At 38.0% G+C, this 22,295-nt stretch overlaps 1 protein-coding gene and 1 pseudogene across 2 annotated transcripts in view; both read left to right on the forward strand.

Annotated features, from left to right (window-relative positions):
• Positions 1–22,295, forward strand: part of UNC13C (unc-13 homolog C) — a 669,423-nt gene that overhangs the window by 233,925 nt on the left and 413,203 nt on the right. For both annotated transcript variants that reach the window (XM_027840843.1, XM_027840842.1), the window contains one exon: positions 1,498–1,717. In XM_027840843.1, coding sequence (XP_027696644.1) covers positions 1,498–1,717 — 220 coding nt within the window. The remainder of the gene's footprint in view (positions 1–1,497; positions 1,718–22,295) is intronic.
• On the forward strand, positions 10,411–10,702 carry LOC114027024 (annotated as a pseudogene).

Genomic DNA, 22,295 nt, shown 5'->3' on the forward strand with positions numbered 1-22,295 from the left:
GTTCAAAATGACACAATGAATATGAAGGATATATCAGTGCTTGGAAAGATTTATATGAACTGATACAGAGTAAAGTATGCAGAACCAGGACAAGATGGACAACTACAACATTGTAAATGGAAATTAACAACAACAACAACAACAAAAAACAAAGTGAGTACTGTGTAACTCTAACAATCAACCTTGTTTCTGAAAAAGTGATATGGTATGAGAATCACTTCTCTACCTTCTTTGTAGAGGTAGAGGACTATGTGTGTATATTGAATACACCATTGGACTTTATTGACGTGTTGATTAGTTTTGCTGAACTAATTTTTTTTTCTCTCAATTTTTCTTTGGAATAAGGGATGGTTCACTGGGTGGGGGAAGAATATGAAGGTAATAGAAAAAAATAGAAAAAAGTTCTTAAAAAATCAATGTCATTCTTAGATCATTGAAATATTACTTTCCTTATTAGCTTTATGCAACAGTAAAGCTACTCCAAAATGTATATATTCTTTAGTTAGGTGTTAGATGTTCATGCAAAATTACCTTCAAGTGTGACTTAGGACAGGTTTGAGTTTATTATAGCATATCATCTACATAGTATGATTTGAGAAGCACCAGGACAGCCCCTTCAAAAATACTTCTTTCTTGGAGCAGCTTGATGGTGCAGTGGATAGAGCACCAGCCCTGGAGTCAGGAGGACCTGAGTTCAAATCTGGCCTCATATCAGACACTTGACACTTAATAGCTGTGTGACGCTGGGCAAGTTACTTAACTCCAATTGCCTCACCAAAAAAAGAAGATACCTCTTTCCCTCATTATCTTGTTGCTGATAATAAAATTTTACCATCAGAAATTAATTCCTTTAGATTATTAAGGAATATTCCCATTAAATAGCTGATAGTGCTTGTAGGAGTGATTGAATAAGCCTTAGCAGTTATTAAATTCTGTGACTGAGTTTATCAGAGGTTTTCTAAATGACAACTTGTTGAGAGTAGTTTCCTAAAATTTCATTGATGAATTTGGTAGATGAGAGGGCAGATAAATTCAGAGTCATAAATACTGGCCTGAGTAGGTTTTAGGGTAGGACTTTTCTAGACAGCCAGGGAATATCATGAAGGTCCTTTGAATACATGGAGAAAGAGAGTAAAGAGATATTGACATGAAAGGTGGAAGGGATGGCCTAGAAGACAGATTTACCCTGCTTCACAGTTTTGGCCATATATGGAAACAATTATATGAAGACATTTTCAATTGCCCAACTAAGTTGAGCCCCATGGCAGACATAGTAGAATTAGGGAGTGTGTGTTCATCCTCTTTTTGAAGGCATTATGTGTAAGACTCATGTATAAGTATGAGCTCTTTCAGAGCAAGATTTGAAACGAAGTGGGAAACTGGTTTGTTGCAATGCTTTATTTGAAGTCTCTGTGCAATATCATTTTGCAAGTTTCCCCCAAAAGACTGATTTTTCTTGTTTCTGTTTTTTTTTTCCTTTTTCCTCCCACTAAACAGAAAATGCATGTCTTCAAAAAGACTCTACAAGCATTGATCTACCCAATGTCATCCACCACCCCTCACAATTTTGAGGTGTGGACAGCTACCACCCCAACCTACTGCTATGAATGTGAAGGTCTTCTGTGGGGGATAGCAAGACAAGGCATGAAGTGCATGGAGTGTGGTGTCAAATGTCATGAAAAGTGTCAGGACCTTCTAAATGCTGACTGTCTGCAGAGTGAGTATTCAGGCAAATATTCTATGTATTCAAGCAATACGGCACCTGTATGCTTTCTAGGTAAAAACCTGACATTTCTTACAATTTATTTAGGCTGGCCAGTTAAATAGCCACTGAGTGGAGACATGGCACTGTTCACAAGGTGATCAATTGGTTTTATGTTGTCATTCACATGGAAGAGCAAAGTCATAATTAGGTCAGACTCTATCCCATACCACTTGGATTTAGAGGGGCTCTGAACATACTTGCACTTCTTCACTAGGTACAATGGAGCTTATTTCTTGGATTTGGGCCTTGCCCTGCCTCGTCTTTAAGAAGCCTCTCTTTAGCAACAGCCCTTACTCTCTCTCTCTCAGAGTCCCAGCCTACAGAGGCTTCTGTCCCAGGTTTTCTTTCTCTCCTGTCCCAGAGTCTCTCCATCACCAACTGATTTTGTCCTAAAAAACTGGTTTGGAGGACCATTTTCCCCCCTCCTGATCACCGAAACCATAGTAATGGCTCTGTTACAGCATCCAGGTTTTATAGCAGAAAAGGGCAGCCATAACATGAAAAGTAGTTATAAAGGGTTTGGGTTTCAATTCAGTGAAGTAAGCATTCTTAAAACAAAGTGACCTCAAAAGCAACTGTGCAGTCGTGGGCTATCAATGGCACTGAGGGAGATATTTGAATATTTTGCATTTACACAATATTTTACACTTTTTCTCCTCCAATGTTAACCTCCTTTATGTCCTCTTAACCCAATGGCCCTGTGAGGAAGTAGACGGATAGGTGGCATCTACAATCCATTATCAGTGGCCAAATTATTCCCTTGGAATTGTAGCAGCATAAATTGTTGCCTGAGCTTCCCAGATTGAGAACAAAGGAACAATTTGCACAGAGTCTCACCTGGCAGCTATGATCCTGCCGTGGCCAGTTCTTCCAGTGCTGCATGAGTACCTGCTGTGGCCTTTCTAACAGATTATTTTGAATTGTGTACTTTAGAGCATTCATGCAGCACTCTCTTTGCCTTAGTTAACCTTTGGCTAACTGCTGAACCACTGCAATACTGAACTATGAAAGGTGTTTGTTTTTTTGTTCATTTTTTTTTTTTAATTTCTGATGAGGTGCTCAACTGCATCTGTAGGCAAAACAAAAGGACCTTTCTAATCTAAGATACTAACAAAACTATCTCCAGGACCCTCTGTTTAAATGCTGATATGCACTGACAAATCATGCTTTCTTTGACCCATCTGCTCATTATCTGTTCCATTTCTGTTTACGTGGAATGTCCAACACAGGGACTGGGTGAATTGAGCAGATTCCTTTGTAGAAAACACAGGGAAATGTCAAAGGGAAGATGAAATCAAAGACACCGCCAGCGCCTGTCATAATCTCAGCCATATACGTTCCACAACCTTTTTACCTGATTAAAATTCTCTTTGCATGACCACACAGAAGCTATGTTAATGGTAATAAATACATATGAATATATTTTCAGCTCAAGGAATAGTATTGTTTTTTAGAAAAATCTGCCATTTGGAGTGCCTACTTAAAGAGGAAACAAAGCCTCTTTACAATCAATGTTATTCAACTAGTTTATTTAGAGGAACACAGATGCAATTAAAATCTGATCCACTGTATAAAAATGATTAATTGTATATAGTAGTTCTAAGAAATACTCCAACAGAATGGTAGGGCGGGATAAAGTCAATGGAGGAGAAAAAAATGTATTTGCAGCATATAATAAATGACTAGTGTCCTTAGAGAAAGATGGTGAAGATCACACATAAATAATTAGCTCACTCCCCTTTTGTTCTTTCATATACAATAGATAATGAACTGATCATTAAATATCAAAAATCTGCATATAATCCTAATATTCACTGTTTGTAAGTGGGTAATATTTTATACTGGTTTAGTAAAATGTATAGTTCTTTAAAAGACTAGTGGAATGAACTCAGAATATTTGAGGTTGGTGATGTTTTCATGTTTAAATGCATATATGAAACTCAAGAATAAAAGAGAATGCAGGCTATCTGAGGCTACGTAGACTGAGACTCTCAGCTCTAGCTTTGGCATTGGCCTGTTGTGGCTCATTCCTTGGTAAGTCACTGCCCTTCTCTGCTTGAGTTTCTTCATATATTAAATAGGTATAATAATAGATCCCCTATATCTCTTACAGGAAATAATAAGAATAAAAACAATAAAAATCTTTATTACATAAATGTGTATATAGGCATATATACACATATGTATATAAAGAGCTAATATGTAAGAGAGGACACAGAGAGGTCAAAGGTATGTGTGAGGGAAATGAATGCTTTTTATTTGTATGTATGCATAAGTATGTATTTCTATAGGTGTACGCACATGTGTGTGTGTGTATGTATGTATGTATGTATGTTGTGGGCCGCTAGATGTTGCAGTAGACAGAGCACCGGGCCTGAAGTCAGGAGGACCTGATTTCAAATCCAGCCTTCATGACCCTGGGCAAGCCCCTTAACCTTGTTTGTCTCAGTTTCCTCATCTGTAAAATGAGTTGGATAAGGAAATTGCAAACTACTCCATTATCTTTGCAAAGAAAAGCCCAAATGAGACCACAGAGTCCGACACAACTAAAATGAATGAATGACAACACATGTGTATACATACACACATATACATACATACACTGTGTATGTACATATGTATGTGTATTTTTCTCTAAGTTTTCCATATACGCTTTTTAAATTTTTTAAAATTAATTTATTTTTAGTTTTCAACATTTACTTTCATAAACTTTTGAATCCCAAGACAGCATCCATATATACTTTATAAGCAGTTTCATCTCACTAAACAACAAAAGCAGTGAAGGGGGAGGAAACTAGACTGAAGAAATTTTCTTGGGAAACTCAGTTAAGCCAGTTCTGCCCAAGGGTGCTTTTAGCTGAAACTGAAAGAGTAACAAATATGTGTGAAAGGAAACAGGCCTACCACAATGGCTGTGGAAATTCAATCTCCCCAGTGACAATGAAACCCCCAGATATGGATCCTACCACCTCAGAACCTAATGAATTGTTTGAGAATGTGGGGCTAATAATCAAGAATAGTCTGGAACTAATTGAATGCATATTAGAGAAATATGCTCTGGAGGGACACAATTTTAAAGGCACTTAGGAGTCAGTTTTCATGTTACTTCAAAGAATGAAACAAATGAACAACATGACATTTTATTATTAAAAGTCTTAGCCCTCAGGCAACCAAAAATAGACCAGAAATTGCCCCTCATATACCTAGTTCTTATCTTCATAAAAATCTGTAATAGAAAGGTCTGTTGATGTAAGTGAGTTTTCTTAGGTAAAATAGTTAAGGGAACAGGCAGGTTTTCACAGATGATTTCCTACAGCAGACCACAAACCTCAAAAGGATATCTCCACAACTACAGTCAGTTAATAAACATTTACCAAATACTTAATATGCGCCATGCACTGTGCTAAGTACTGAGGATAAAAAGAAAGATAAAAGACAGTCCTTTCTGTCAAGGAGCTTGTAATCTAATGGGGAGACAATATGCAACCAAATATGTACAAATAAGCTATAGACAAGATAATTAGAAATAATCAACATGTGGAGGGCATGAGAATTAAGGGAAATTAGGAAAGTCTTCTGTAGAAGGTGAGATTTTGTCTGAGACTTGAAGGAAGCCTGGAAAGCCGGAAGGCAGAGATGAAGAGGAAAACATTCCTTGCATTTGGGACAGCCAATGAAAATGCCTAGAGTCAGAAGATGGAATATCTTGTTTGAGGAGAAGCAATAAGGCCAGTGTCATTAGATCACAGAGTACATGGTGAAAGATGTGAGGTATAAGAATATTGGGAAATTGGGGGGATGCAGGTCATGACACTCTTTGAATCCCAAAAAGAGGATTTCATATTTGATCTCAGAGGTAATGGGGAGTCACAGGAATTTGTTGAGAAGCAGGGGTGGCATGGTCAGACCTGCACTTTAGGAAGAGCAGTTTGGCAGATGAATTATAGATGAACTGGAGTGAGGAGAGACTTGTCCAGATAAGAAATAGTGAGAGTTCATAAGAGCATGGTGGTAGTGTCAGAAGACAGAAGGAGGAATATATAAGAAATATTACAAAAGGAAACTCAACAGTCCTTGGCAACAGATTAGCTATGGGGATGAGAGAGAGAGAGAGAGAGAGAGAGAGAGAGAGAGAGAGAGAGAGAGAGAGAGAGAGAGAGAGAGAGAGAGAGAGAGAGAGAGAGAGAGAGAGGGAGAGAGGGAGAGAAATAGGACTGAAGAATGATATGTAGGTGGCCAGTCTGGGTATCTGGTAGGACAATAGTGTTCTCAACAATATTTAGAAAGTTAGGAAGAAGAGATGATTTGGAGAGAAAGATAATGTGTCAGTTTTGAACATGTTGCATTTAAGATGTCTATGAGACATCCAGTTTGAGAGCTTAAGACAGAATAAGTACTTTGGGAATTATCAGTGTTGAGATGATTATTGAATCCATGGAAGCTGATGAGATCTCCAAGTGAAATAGTATAGAGAAAGAAGAGAAGAGACCTCAGGACAAAAGCCCTAAAAGGTATGATGCACCAAAGGATAGTGAGTAGCAGTCAAGTAGGAGAACCAGAAGAAAGTAAAACCTAGGGAGAAGAGAGTATCAAGAAGAAAAAAGTCCTCAACAGTGATAAAGGCTACAAAGATATCAAAGAGCTTTAGGATTTAAAAAAAAAAAAGGCCAATCGGTTTGGCAGTTAAAAGATCACTGGTAGCTTTGGAGAAAGCAGTTTCAGTGGAATGGTGAGGTCAGAATCCAGTCTGTAGAGCCTTAAAAGTGAGTAAGAGGAAAGGAGAGAGATAGAATCTATTCAAGGCAGCCTTCTCAGGAGTTCAGGAACAAAAGGAAGGAGAACTTTTTGTGCTGACACTTGTCTAATATTTGTCCTCTCAGTAATGAATCTGAGCTCCAATGATTTATAAGAAAACTCTAGTGAGAATGAGAAGGAGCAGTCAAACAGGTAGTGGGAAAGCCAAGAGCGAGTGTAGTATCACAAAAACCTAAAGAGTGTCAAGGAGAACAGATGGGGTGATAACTGTTGGAGATGGATAGATCAAATTTATTACAGAAGAGCTACATTCCTGTGCCTACTTAATAACAGGGTTTCTCATAGCAAGCATGGTCATTGGTATCCAAAACTTCTTAAATTCGTAGTGCCAGGAGTCATCTACCAGCACAGTATGGTTATTTTAGTTGGAGATGTTGTTTTTCAGTCATTTTAGTTATGACCAACATGTGACCCCATTTGTGACCTCATTTGGGTCTTGGCAAAGATACTGCAATAGTTTGACATTTCCTTCTTCATCTCATTTTACAAATGAGGAAACTGAAGCAAATAGGGCTAAGTGACTTGCTCAGGGTCACACAGCTAGTAAGTGTCTGAGGCCACATTTGAACTCAGGAAGATGAATCTTCTTAACTCCACGCTGGGAACTCTATCCACTGCACTACCTGTATAGGTAGGGATTAGAATTTCAGTCCAATGAAGTTAAGAGGACCTGGGTTCAAATTCCTACCTATACTGTTTTTTTTCACCTGTAAAATGAGATAGTTGGCCTAGATGGTATCTAAGGTCCTTTTCAATTCTAAATTGATGCTGATATGAATGGAATTAATAAGTTGTGGAGCTACAAAGGCCAGAGATGGAATGTTGTATCTAAAGTAGAAGTGGGTTCAAAATCTAGGAATCACAGCTCCATCTAAGAAGATGGTACTTTAGGGCCAAGGTTAAGGCTACAATTATTTGTTATGAAACAAGTATCAGCATTTTGTTAGCCAAAAGATTCTTTTTATCCATATCAATTTTGCCCTTGGGTATCTGTGCATTTTTATGTCCTGTCGTATATGCCTGGCCCTGCTCTCATGTATCCTCTGAAGTCCCTTCAACTGGATAGCTTGGGAATAGAGTTCTTCATGGAAGTAGATGGTTCCACATGACAACAGATAACTTCCTTTTTCAGAGACTCTGTGATTTGAGTCCCTATCAAGGGTCAAGTCGTTTATATAGGGCATCCATTTTTTTGAAAGATAAAAACAGTAGTGGGAATAATTTCATGATTGCAAAATAAGTGACAGATACAATAAATGCTATTGGAATTCGGAGAAGGGAGCAACCATTTTAATGGGGTCAGGGCACAGCTTAAGCTGGGCCTTGAAGGAAAGGTAGAGCTCAGATTAATGAGGAGGAACAGAGAGCTCATCCTCTGTGGGAAGAACAGAGGTTCACAGGTACAAATGCACTTGGCTTGTTCAGGAGAATAATGCTATAGTTTATATGGAGTGGACAGTTCACAGGGGGAAAAGCAAGATATTCAGAAGTTTGGGGGATTCTAGGATCATAGACTTGGAGCATAGATTTGGATGGCCTTCAGATGCCAAAGGTCCAACCCCCTCATTTTACAGATAAGGAACGTGAGGAGGGCTAATCAGAGGGTCGCCCAGCTAGTAAGTGTCTGAGGCAGGATTTGAACTCAAGTTTTCCTAACTCCAGGTCCAGGACACTTTCTACTATCTTACTCAACCTCTCTCAAAACCTCTTGAGATGGATCTCCTAAGTCAAATATTATCTCCAATATAATATCCGTCGGTACCATTGTTGGAAAGAGTATAATGAGCTGAATAGGCCATAGTTCTTTCCTAATGTATCCTTTATTATATGAATATATATCACCTCATCTAAGTCCAGATAATATCATTATTAACTATAAAACAGTAACAACAGCAATAATAATGTAAGAATGATAACAAAAACAACAGCTACCGCAGTAAGAATATGAATAATGAGAAGTGACGTGAGTAGTAAATAGAAGACCTGCCTTAGAGTTAGAAAGACTTTAATTTCAAATCCTTCCTCTGACAAATCATATCCATGCCATAGTGGGCAAGTCACTGAACCCGCCCTCAAGCCCCCCGCACCCCCAGCACTCCCAGACAACTCTAAGTCTTTTCATTGCAGGTGAGTGGCCAATCTGCATCAGTAGAAATTTCATTCTTTAAACTAATGAAATCATATGTCTAGCACAAGTTGAACTGAAATAAAATCTCTCATGTAAATAGTGTGTTGTGATTCAAAAGCACTTTCCAAACAACAACCCCATAAGGTAGGTTATCCCTATCTTATAGATGGGAAGCTTGAGACCCATAGAGGTCAGATGACTTATTCAAGGTTACTTGGCAGAGCTGGGGCTCAAACTAAGCTCTATTGGAACCTAGTAATCTCCTTCCCCCACACCATATTGCCATTTAGTGTACCCATGCCAAATGGCCATCTGCTTCATTAAGGACCATTTTGGCAAATACAAGGAAAAAGAAAATAATAATTACTAATAATTATATAGCACTTACTCCGTGCCAGGAACTGTGCTAAGTGCTTTACATTTATGATCTCAATGGATTCTCACAACACCCTGGGAGGTAGGTGCTATTATCATCTCCATTTTACAGATGAGGAAACTGAGGCAAACAGAGGTTAAGTGACTTGGGTCTTCCTGACTCTATGCCCAGATCTCTATCCGCTGTGCCACCAACCCGTCTCTAGAATGTTTGAGAAAAATAGAAAAGATTGTTTGAGTAAAATAAACCAGTCTGCTAGGCGACATTTTCTTGAACTAGGGGTCAGAATTATAGAGTCAGTGAAGTGGTCTTTATGATACGCGCAGTTTTCTGTGCCTGACTTCAGGATGGATACAGGTCACCACAGCTGCTTGTTTTGTGGCAATCTGTATTCATTGCTAAGATCCTTGGGGAGCCAACTGTGAAGGCAGTTATACTGGTTCATGTTCCACCAATGTCTGTTATATAAACAAGGTCTATGGGGAAAGAGGGAAATATCAAAATTGCACTCAGGTCTTTGAAGAGTGACCCAGAGTTTAACCAAGTAGCCATTGATAGTTCCCCTGATAAATCTGATTTTGTCATAACATTACCTAAGGTATTTTTAAAAATAAATTTTAAAAAGAAACAACAGTCACTGCTATCATTTGACTTTCATTTCATTTCATTGCATTCAAAGCCTCTTAATGTAGGTTTCCTTGTTGATAGTAATGCTGTTCCCCTGTCCTCTCCCCTACCTTTAAATTTAGCACAGCTAAGTGGCACAGTGGATAGAATGCCAGGCCTGGAGTTGGGAAGACTCATCTTGCTGAGTTCAAATTTGGCCTCAGACACTTCCTAGCTGTGTGACCCTGGGCAAGTCACTTACCCTGTTTGCCTGTTTCCTCATCTGTAAAATGAGCTAGAGAAGGAAATGGCAAACCACTCCAGTATCTCTGGATACTGGATACTGGATAACGGTATGGTCATATTAGTTGGAGATGTTGTTTTTCAGTCATTTTAAGTCATGACCAACATGTGACCCCATTTGGGTCTTGGCAAAGATACTGCAAATGGGGTCACGAAGAGTCAGACACAACTGAAACATGACTGAACAAAAGCAACAGATAATTTCAAGAAAAGTTTCTTAAAAACTGATAAAGACCTCTTCCCCCTCCTTTTCCTCCTACTCCCCTTCCTCACTATCACCACCATCATCTCCTCCTCCTCCTCCTCCTCCTTCTCCTCCTGCTCCTGCCACTGCTGCTTCTCCCCCCATCCCCTTGGAGCAGACCATTCTGGTGCCTCTTTTGTGAAGCATCAGCTGAGGAGACCCCCAGACTCACCATGGCTGACGAAAAGCCAAAGGAAGGAGTCAAGACTGAAAAGAACAACCACATTAATTTGAAGGTGGCAGGGCAAGATGGTTCAGTGGTGTGATTTCAGATTAAGAGGCACACACCACTTAGTAAACCAATGAAAGCCTATTGTGAATGACAGGGTTTGTCAATGAGGCAGATCAGATTCCGATTTGATGGGCAACCAATCAATGAAACAGACACACTTGCACAGTTGGAATGGAATGGAGGATGAAGATACAATTGAGGTATTCCAGCAGCAGACAGGAGGTGCTTACTAAAAAGAGAACACACAACTCTACTCCAGAACTGTGCTCCCAAGGAAAACAATACATTTACAATTAGAAAACCAAGATTTGTTTCATCCACATCCTGACTACTGCAATATAGTTTTCTCTCTTCTTTGATTCCCTTCCCCCATTCCTTTATTATATGTGTAGTAACTGGTGTATGTCACAGGCAAAAAACAAAAACAAAAACAAAAACACAATGATAAAGATAAAAGCATGCTTCAGGGCAGAGAATCTAACTTGAGAAAAACTCAAGGATGGGGATTAATATTAAATGTAATTTTTAAAAAAGGAAACAGACTACATCAGAGTACATGACACACCCAAGAAGGTCATAGGTTGCTTTGTCATCTAGACATTTATTTAGTCATTCATTCATGCATGCATTCATTCGTTTATGAGTTCATGCATGCATATGTGAATGCATTCATCCAGCTAAGTTGTGTTAAGCAACTACTATGTGCAAGGCTAATAGAGTACTATTAGTTGGTTGCTGAGAGGGTTCAAATATGTGTAAGACATGGTTCCTGTATTCAAAAGGCTTAGGATAGAATAGGGGAAGAGCAAGATAAGTAAATAAATAACCAATTCTAGGCTGTTTATTTGGTGTCACTACTCCAGATAACATTCCCATAGTGCTCTCTCTGTGGAAGAGAATAAAACATAGACAATAAGAATTGGAGGGCACCTCAGATATCATCTGGCATCCTCCCTTCACCTGTTTACAGACAACAGGGAGGCAACATATCTCAGCTGGAAGTGGTCTGAGCTCTCAGTTTAATTTCAAAGCCTTCTTTTGTGCTTGGTAATTGCTGTTCAGAGAAAATGGGATTGAAAAGGGAACATGAATGAAAATGACAATGTGGCTGACATCCCTATAATCTGTCAGTTAAGCAGTATTAGTGTTTACATTTGACTGTTTCAGAGATGGATAACTGCTTGGGGAGAGCATTGCAAGGATCACAGACCTCATTCTATAATGTAAGCCTCACCTCCGTGACCTGGGGCTACCTAAAAGCTAGGAGAGGTTCTTTCCTAGAAAACATGTTTTTCTGGATAAAAGTCCTTAGGTCAATTAAGCACATGTCCAATTTCTAAATGTGATATTAATGAAAAGAAGAGTAGAATTGGAAAGTGAGATTTAGTCCAGCAACCAGGGAGAAATCATTTTTCCCCTTGCTTTTGAAAGCATGCTTTAATTTTTTTAAAAGTCTGTTTTTGTGTCCTTTTCTCTCATAATACATGAATAAAGCATCCTATGATTTTTAAATGTTTGTAGAAGCATGAGAAAGTAGGAATGAAGTACCTTCCCTTTCAGAAATGCCCGAGTTCCTCTGTTGTGGTACCTCTTTCTTGTCAAAACATAAGGGTAGTGGGTATCCTCTTTTTTTTTTGAATTTTCACATTAGTCATGTTGAAAAGAAAAATTAGAACCAATAGGAGGTACCACAGGAAAGAAGAAACAAAACAAAACAGAAGGGAAAAAAGAGCAAATAGTGTGCTTCAGTCTGCATTCAAACTCCACAGTTATTTCTCTGGATGTGGATAGCATTTTCCATCATGAGATTTTTGGAGATGTCTTAGATCCTTGCATTGCTGAGAACAGCAAGACTATCAAAGTTAGTCATCGCACAACGTGGCTGTTACTGTGTACAACGTTCTCCTGGTTCTGCTCACTCCACACAGTGCATCAGTCCATACAAGTCTTTCCAGGTTTTTCTGAAGTCCGCTTGCTCATCATTTCTTATGGAACAGTAGTATTCCATTACATTCAAATACCACAACTTGTTCGGTCATTCTCCAATTGATGGGCCTCAATTTCTAATTCTTTGCCCCCACAGAAAGAGCTGCTATACATATTTTTGTACACGTGGGTCCTTTTCCTATTTTTATGATCTCTTTGGGATACAATTCTAGAAGTGCTATTGCTGGGTCAAAGGGTATGTACATTTTTATAGCCTTTTGGGCATAGTTAATGGTATCCTCTTACCTCTCTCTCTAAGGCCTGTCTTTCCCCAGTTGGAGGAAGCCATACAAGAGATATGGGATGGTATGAGGGGTCTAAGAAAAGACAGGAAAAAAGAAATAAGTGGGAAGGAGTCTTCTTCCTTTTCTGAATCCTATTTGATAAAGATGCTTTTTCAGAAGGTCATTGTTTTCAGAGGTATTGTTGTTGTTGGGGCAGCTAGGTGGTACAGTGGATAGAGTGCTGGGCCTGGAGTCAGGAAAACCTGAGTTCAAGTTTAGCCTCAGACGCTTACTAGCTGTGTGACACTGGGCAAGTCACTTAACTCTTTTTGTCTTGGTTTCCTTATCTGTAAAATGGAGAAGGAAATGGCAAACCACTCCAGTATCTTTGCCAAGAAAACCCCAAATGGGGTCATGAAGATTCAGTCATGACTGAAACAACTGAATAATAATAATAAAAAAAAAAACGATACTTCTCTCCCTAAGGCCTGTCTTTTTCCCAACTGGAGGGAGCCACATAAGAGATATGAGATGGTATGGGGGTTCTAAGAAAAGACAGAAAAAAAGAGAACACTCTTCCAAAAGAATCACCACTCAATTTGTTCCTTGGATGAATCTGCTCAGTAGTTGTTTCTATAGTTCTCTGCCTTCCACACTCTGTCCAATAGCCTAAGGCAGGATGAGCAAGCTGCAGCACCTTGGGCACATGCTATTCATTCAAGAACATACTTGAGGTTCATTGTGCCAAATTAATAAATATAAATACACACACATATACACTGCTTTATTGGTTCTTGCATTAGCATGAGTAGAATTCCTTATTCAAGATAATGAATCATTTCCCTGGTAGGCAAGTAGAGCCCAAGCCTAGACCTTTTATGCTGTAAACCCTCTACCACCTAAATTGTCACTGCTCTTCACAACTCCTAGTGTGTCATCCCATTTGGCTCTTTTTTCCTTAGGTGATACTCCCTTTCCCCATTCCCCTCTAGACTCTCCTTGCTATTATATTAGCTCCCCACTTTGTCTGCCTTGGAAGGTCTCACTTAGCTAATAGAATAAACTTATTGTAGGCATGTGTTAATTGGAGAAGGCTATCAAAATCCTCAGAGCCCATCCTTCAGTCCCTAGGCAATATATGCATTATAACAAGGATCTCTTGGGGAGGACAAATAGCTTTTCTATGATATCAGTTTTGGTAAATTTAGTCAAATAATACAAATCTGTAAATCAGTACTAATGGGATTGGTATAAAATTTCTCTGGCACCAGTTGAAATTTGTGTGTGGTGGCAGATGTGTGTGTACACAAACCATATTGGAGAGAACTTCTATGAAAGTATAGTTTAAATTTGTCAGCATTAACAAGGAATAGTGAGGATGACCACGAACAGCGGTAGAATGCATAGAAAATTCAGAGTGAAGACCTGGTTTCAAATTCTGTCTTTGACCCTTATTATCTGTGGTCCCCTAGACAAGTTATTTTATCCCTCTGTACCACACAGGAATGGGGTAGGGGTGGAGAGGGGCTATAAATATTTATGTAGTGCCTATTATGTGCTATGTACAGTGTTTTGTGCTTTGCAAATAGTACCTCATTTGCTTCTCACAAACACCCAGAGGGATAGGTGCTATTATAATGCCCATTTTATAGTTGAGGAAACTGAGACAAAGATTCAGTGACTTGCCCAGAGACATAAAACTAGTAAGTATCTGAGACCAAATTTGAATTAATGTCTTTATGACTCCTGGCCCAGCACTGTGTGTACCTAGCTGCTTCAGGAAACTATGTCAGATTTTTCTAGTAAGTCATAAACTGACATATGATCAGTAGAGAAAGTTTTCATCCTGAGATTTGCTCATCCTCAAAACAAACAAGTGAACATAGCTCTGTTATATTTGTACCTATGTAAATATATGTAAATGTGTGTATATATGTATAAATACATACATATATACATATATTTACATAATAAAATCTTCAGGGCTACAAATCAAATCACATCTAGCCCCTACACCTACACATAATATCTATATTATTAATATATATTCAAAAACTTATTCCATGATAGAACAGTTTAAAAAAAAAAGGAATAGGGGAATCATTACTATATTCTTTAAATCATTATGTCCCCAGCTGTAGACCTGGTCTTAAGGATCTCAAGAATAGCTAATTATTTCAAGGGAGAAAGTTGTGTGTTGAGGAGTCAGAGAGATTGTGTGGAAAAATATTTTTTTCTTAATTTTCTACCTCAAATAGGGAAGAGAAAATTATATAAGAAGGAAGAATATGTAAATTATTGGATCTTAGATCTGTAGCTAGAAAACCTTTAGATGTTATTTACTCCAACATTTTGTTTTTACAGATGAGGAAATTAGGGCTGAAAAAGGTTAAGTGATTTGCCTAGGAAGTCATGCAGGTAGTAATTGTCCTACATAGAATTTGAACCTAGGTCCTCTGATTTCAGTGCCTGTGCTCATTTCTCTATGACATACTGGCATCTTTATATTGTCAAACTGAGTTGTCTGTATTTTTCTTAAATTTGGCTCAAGAAGATTCCACAGCTTCCTTGATGGCACATTCCCAGGACTCTCAGATCTAATCACCTGCCTATAGATATAAATAATTCCATCAAAGATATAAGAACAAGATTTGTTCCTTAATTTTTATGTTCCCTCCCATCTTAATCTTCTAATGTGCTAATACATCTTATATAATATTCTTATAAAATAGATTTTCTTATGTAATACAATGTAATATGCAATATTTAGCATATATTATTTAATGCACTTAACACTTAAAATGTATCTTAATATTATAATGCACTAGAGATTGATCGAATTAGTGAAATCTGTTTGATGTGCTCTGTTTTATAAATCAGAGATTAGGTTCAATTTGTTTTACTTCCTTTATTATCCATATATTGTAGCACACCACTTTAAATCCATCAGACAGCACTTATTGGATATTAATTTTTATGGCAAAGCAACATACAAACAATTAGGAGTCAGGAAGGATAGGAACCTTGACCTCTAATGTGTGGTCCAGTGAGAAGATAAGGAAGGCATGGATAGAGATAGAGATGAACTCGAAAGAAATGTATAAAGCCACACACATTCATCTCCATTTGTACTGGGATACACACTGAAGTATCAAGTATTGGGGAGATAGAAGGGAAGAAGATTAAAGGATGGGGAAAGATCATTGGAGCGACTGGAAGTAGATCTAGATCTGGGGCTGAAAGGGACTTCACTGGTCATCTAGTCCAACTCCAAGACGATTTCTCTTGAAGACCAGAAAATTCCTACCTGCCTTTCTGCTAAAATGCATTGCTACCTTATTGTTCTGCAGGCTAGTTCTTCTCCTTCCAAACCACTCAAAACTAACCTCTTTTAAATGGATAATGCCTTATTACTCAGCATGGCACAGTGGAAACAGGGGACCTAAGGTCAAGACCCACCTCTGATGCTTACTACCTATGTTGCCTTAATTAAGTCACTTCATTTCCTGAAGTTTCACTTTGTAGATGAAAATACTATGGGCTGGGCAGATTAAGTGATGCAGATTACATAGGCAGTAAGCACCAGAGGTGAGATTTTCCTCAGGTCCACTGATTGTACAATCAGTGTTTCATCCTATGTGCCATGCTAAAGAGCTAAGTTTTACCTATTACAGAGAAAGTGAGTTTTGAGTGAGTTTTAAAAGAGAACAGTAGTTTGGCAAGGGGGAAAATATTAAGGCATTTTAGCAAAAGTTTAATTCTGTTTGGCATTCAAAGCTCTTCATAACCTAGCTCCTCCTACCTTTCCAGTCTTCTCACCCCTTCCTCCAGTGATTCTAGTCTCCTGGCTCTTTCTTGAACAATACACTCCTTCTCTTGGCTCTGGGTATGTTCTCTGGCTGTCCCCCATGCCTAAAATGCTCTCCCTCATCCACTTTGACTACCAACCCCCATTGATTCCTTTAAGTACCAACTCAAATCCCAACTTGCTATAGGAAGTATTCTTGGGCGAAGGCCCTAGTCAACCCATCCTGGTTATGCCTCTACATTTCAGATAGAGCAAATTGTGTGAATTGATTCAGAGTGTGAGAGGTAGCAATATACCATGCTCCCTATGAAGTCTTTTCTCATCACTACGCACCCTTGTTAATTATCTATCCCATTTAACTTCACATAACACATTATTTTGCTGTTCCTTAACATATTTATAATATGATGTTGTGTTACAGTTTTCTGCTTGTCATATTTTCCCTCTGCTTGACTGTTAGCAACTTGAAGGTAGGATCTGTGTCTTATCTAATCTTCTAACTGCCCCAGTGCTCAGCACTCAGTAGGTACACAAGAATTCTTTATTGTACTATAACAAATAGGATTGCTTTTCTAGAGCAAGAGAATGAGCTCCAGTTTAAAGGAATGAATCAGTCAGTTTCATTTGGTGGATGTCCTCAGTCCTCCTACTACTAGTACTACTACTATTGTAGTGTTGCAAAGGTCTTGCAGGTGACCTCCCTTTAGTTGTAATCACTCTCTTTGTGTAACTTCTGAGACCCTAATTCCTTCCTCTGAGCTGCACACACACACACACACACACACACACACACACACCATCTTACCCTATCCACCATTAAAATGTAGGCCCCAGAGAGGCTACCTGGCCCACTGAGCACAGACTAGCTATCTGACCTTGGTTATTTCCCTTAACTTTTCATTGTCCCAGGAAACTCTCTCAAGACCATAAATTGTATAACAGGTTCAGGTCTGCATTGGTATGTATGGGAAATTTCATCATGGCCATTTTCCTATATCAATGAAATATAACACTCTGTCCCCCAAAACAAGAGGCAGTCATTACCCTTCTTCCCAGGGCTCAGCAAAATGTGTAACACATGGCATAAGCCTTTAATAAAAGCTCTTCATTCATTACAGTCATTATCTGATTGATATGCTGTGGTAATGTCAAACAGGCTCTATTGACTTCTCCTATTCTAGGAAGGCATGTAAGATAAAGGCACTGTCATATTGTCATGCTTGCAAAAAAAATGTCTGTAAGACATGTCACCTTACTATATTATTAATATTCTCTTTTATAGTCATTGTTTCAGTGAATTACTAGTTCAGAGTTTTGCTTCCATTGCATGCTTTATTAACATTTCAGAAACAATTTCTGCTCAATTCGGTGTGGATAACATTTTACAGAATAAAATATTGCCACCTTTAGTGTTTTAAAAAATGGACAAAAAAATTAAGCTAAATAATGGGTCGATTAGTCTAAGGAAATGGAAAACAGTGTACCTTCAATAGAATATTGTATCTATTGGTTTCCAGAGAGATCATGTTTTTAAAATACCTGAATTTGGCATAAGATTCTACAATTTCCAAAGTGCTTTCTCATTTGATCTATCAAAAATCCTGTTAAGTAGGCAGACCAGGTATAAATTACTCTAATTTACAGGTAAGTAAAGGGAGACCCAGAGGTTAAATGACTTTCCAAAGGTCACATAGCTACTGCTACTACTACTAATAATAGTAATAATAATAACAATTGACATTTAACATTTACAAAACACTTTTCAGATATTAGCTTATTTGGTTTTCACAGCAATCCTGTTAAATAGGCTATTATTTTCCTCATTTTACAGCTATTCATTAGAGGCAGACCTTGAACTCAGGAGTGTTTTTGAGAGAGTTGCTTGTCTAATATACTAAGGAATATCAGTAGGGCCATGTGGAATAAACTGCCTAAACTGTTGAGTTATGCAGAAGCTGTGGGTTCTGCATCACTAGAAGTCTTCAAAGGAAAGCTAGATGATCATTTCTTGGGGCCTTTTCTCCTTTACTTATATATTAAGTGGATATGATGTTGTACTTTGAGTCAGGAAGACATAAATATTGTGATCCTAAGTACATCACTTAACCTCTTTCAGGTATTATTATTTTATTATTATTATTATATAGGCATTTTTTTTTCTTTTTAGTGCCCTCCTACTTCCCTTTTGGTAATCATTTTCCCCTGGTTACTTAACACTCATGCTGCCCATAACAGTTATTCATAGGTCCCCTCCCAATATGCAAACCTTTCAAGGCCAAGGCGAGGCTGCTTCTCAAATTCCAGACTTCTTACTCCCTCATGAAAGCTTACTTATCATGTATCCTAATTCCCTCTATTTACCTACTTTTATTGGGTAGAAAACACCTTAATAAAAAGGAAACGGTGCCTTAATCTAAAGGAATATATCTATAATTTCTTTCCCTAATTCCTATAATATTTTGTAACATAGAGTTAACTGACAGAGCCCTCTTTTAAAGGATAGCAATCATTCCAAGCCCAGCCACTTAATACCTATATGACCTAGAACAAGTCTCCTATCTCAGATGCGTCTCAGTTTTCTCATCTGTAAAATGAAGCAGTTGAACTAAATGGCTTCTGCTAAGGTCTCTTTAAGCTCCAAATCTGTGTTTCTATGTTCCTACAATATTTTGAAAATTTAGGAGTTCAAAGATTACAGTCAAAGTGACTCCCAAATACCTAGATTGTTATATCAGAGAAATAAAAAAATCTCAGTGTTGGAAGTGACACCAGGGATGATGATGATGATGATGATGACAATGACAACTAGCATTTATATAGTACTTTTTGTTTTGCAAAGTAACACTTATATATGTTACCTCATTCGATAATAACTATGAGTCAGATGCTATTTTCCTCATTTTGTAGATGAGGAAACATGTTGACTTAAGTGGTCCATCTTGTGTGATTTTTGTCCATGGTCTCCTATTTCCTTAACTTAAGTGACTTTCTCAGGATCACATTAGGCAGGATTCATACTCATGTCTACCTGACTCAAAGTTCAACATGACATTTGTTTAATCCTGAAGTGAATAGGAATCTTGAAGCAAAGGTCCCAAGAAATGGTGACCTAGTTTTCATTTGAGGACTTGTAGTGATGCAAAGCCCACCACTTCTGTATATCTCAACAGTTTAGGCAGTTTGTCCTTGTATAGAACCTAGATCTACCTCTTCCTATTGCCACCTACTGTTTCCCTTTGTGACCAGAGAGAACAAATTTAATCCCTCTTCAGATCTCATGGTCCTTCAAATGCTCAGTGTTCTCCAGGCTAATCATCTCTAGTTTCTTCAAGTGATCTATATATAGTGTCTCCCATCTCTTTTCTCTCTCTTCTCTTTTCCTCATTTTCTCTATCAGTTTCAGTCTCTTCTTTATTCTCTCGTCTTTCTTCTTTTCCTTTTTCTCATAAGGGAAGTAAAGCTCATTTGGCATGACCTATTTATTTTCTATGAATTGATACTGGGTTTTTTTTTAACCACTTTTCCCCCTTTCAAAATATTTCTATCATTTCTAACTCATTACATTGTAAGGCTGCAAGTCATAGCTATAGTCTCCTAAAAATTGAAGTTGAATATCACTCAAAGGGCAATGAAGAGGGTCCTGGTGGGTTTGAATAAGCTGTAACCAATTATAAACAAGAAATTACAAAGGAGAAGCACTGTATTGCTTCAACATATGAGATCTAAAGAAACCTTCATATTGCTTGAGAGAGGAATAATTGATTGATAATGTGTGAAATCCATCGGTCTGCTTTTATTTTTGGGAAAAGGCAGGGGAGACCCCAAACATGCTGAGTGGGCTAGATAAACTTAAATAGAAGGGCATGGACAAAAATCACACAAGATGGACCAGCACAGATGGGTTGTATTCATTAGCAGAAGGGATACCCACATCAAAGAGATGATGGAAACATTAGAGCACTGAAGCAACAGACATTCTTGGCCTTTTTGGTGTTGTGGAGACTTTTTCACAATAATGGTTCTGAATACATCAAGTAAAGTACATAGAATCATCAAGGAAACCAATTATATTGAAATTCATATATCAAAATACTTTTTTTTTATTTTTAGGTAATTGAGGTTAAGTGACTTGCCCAGGGTCACACAGTAGTGAGTGTTATGTATCTGAGGCCAGATTTGAACTCGGTTCCTCCTGACTTCAGGGCCAGTGCTCTATCCACTGAGCCACCTAGCTGCTTCTCAAAATAATTTTTAAGGAAGTTCATGGACGCCCCGATTAAAAACCCATGATCTTTAGAAATGTGATAAGTCCTTGAGATGTAGTTATTGCTTTGGCTGACAATATTGGAAACACTTTTGAAATTTTGCACTCCTTTATGTTTAAATGATTTTTCAAGTAGCTTAAGATTGTTGACATCCGTTCTGTTTTATTTTTGTTTTTCTGTGGAGGGAGGATAGTGTTTATCAATATTGAATTTGTTTGGCTGAAATGAATGGTGTCTTAAAGGGCCAATAACTGGCCAAGTATTTTCTTTTGCATTTGATAGGATCAGATAGTGCCATATGTCATTCTGGGTCATAGTGTCTAAGAACCCTGCCTGTTTTAAACATACAGTCACCCTTGTGACAAAACTGGAGTCTTCTATTGTTTTCAAGAAAACACATGAGGGCTTTTATGCTTTGATTTCGTGAGGAGGAAGAGGAGGGGGAGGAGAAGTTTGGGAATGGGGGAGTTGCAATTCTGTTCCTTGGAAGAATATGAAGACAAGTTAAAGGGGGAGTAGATGAGATCATTTGTATGTGAGGCAATTAAAGGAAAGGGGAGAAAACACCAAGCATTCACCCACCTACAGCCTTTCACAAGAAATGGAAAGAAGAGCAAAAAGATGCTTAAAAATATTGTGCCCTAAATAGGAAAAAAATAGCGTGTGAATGATATGATAATCTGACATCCACCATGTATGTAGGGCAATGTTGTTTTCTGTCATCTGGCAAACTGAAATGTAAGTAAGGCTCTAAAACAATAACTTTTTTCACCCTCTAGTTTCTTCAGATGTCAAATGTCTACATTTTCAATTATTAATTTAATGTAAACTTATTCAATATCTACTATGATCCAGGAGATGTTTTTAAGAGTTCTAAGAAACTTGGAATGATTATAAGGATAAAACCCTTGAAATTATTTTTCAATTAGAACATCTCTACACCTTCATCCTTCTACTCCTCCCTCCCCTTCCTGGGTTTGCTTGTTTAAAAATGGTTTGTTTCTTAATACATCTCCTCTTAATCACTCTAAGCATTAGACTGGTTCCAGGCTTTTGTGCTGGCTTTTTTAGTACATGCTGCATATGAGCCAAATTCTATTTTCTAGTCATATGTGCATGACCTCCTTTTCTCGAAAGATACAAGTCTGAAGCCAAGGACTAGATTTATAGTAATTTTCAGTAGTATTGGTTTAGAAAAACAGCATAGTGTAATGAAGAGAGAGCTGGCAAAGAAGTGAAGAAGACTTGGGTTCAAATCTTACCTCTGATCATACTGGATGTGAGGTCCTTCCTGTGCAAGTTATCTAACCTGTCAAGATCATCAAGAAACTTTCTAAAACTTGGAATTGTCATTGAAAATGTATATTCGTAGATGGAGTTAACTTACAGGGAATTTACCACAGGACCACAGGTCCATTAAAATAATCTTATAGTTCAATAGTGTTTGTCACTTTAAATTGAAACTAGCATTAATGACAGAATATATAATTTCCCTGTGTTAGTCATGATTTTGATTTGTGTGCTAATCTAAGATTGCTACGGA

Source organism: Vombatus ursinus, unplaced genomic scaffold (assembly GCF_900497805.2).
Source record: "Vombatus ursinus unplaced genomic scaffold, bare-nosed wombat genome assembly UNPS02014848.1, whole genome shotgun sequence".
In the NCBI taxonomy this organism is placed as follows: domain Eukaryota; kingdom Metazoa; phylum Chordata; class Mammalia; order Diprotodontia; family Vombatidae; genus Vombatus; species Vombatus ursinus.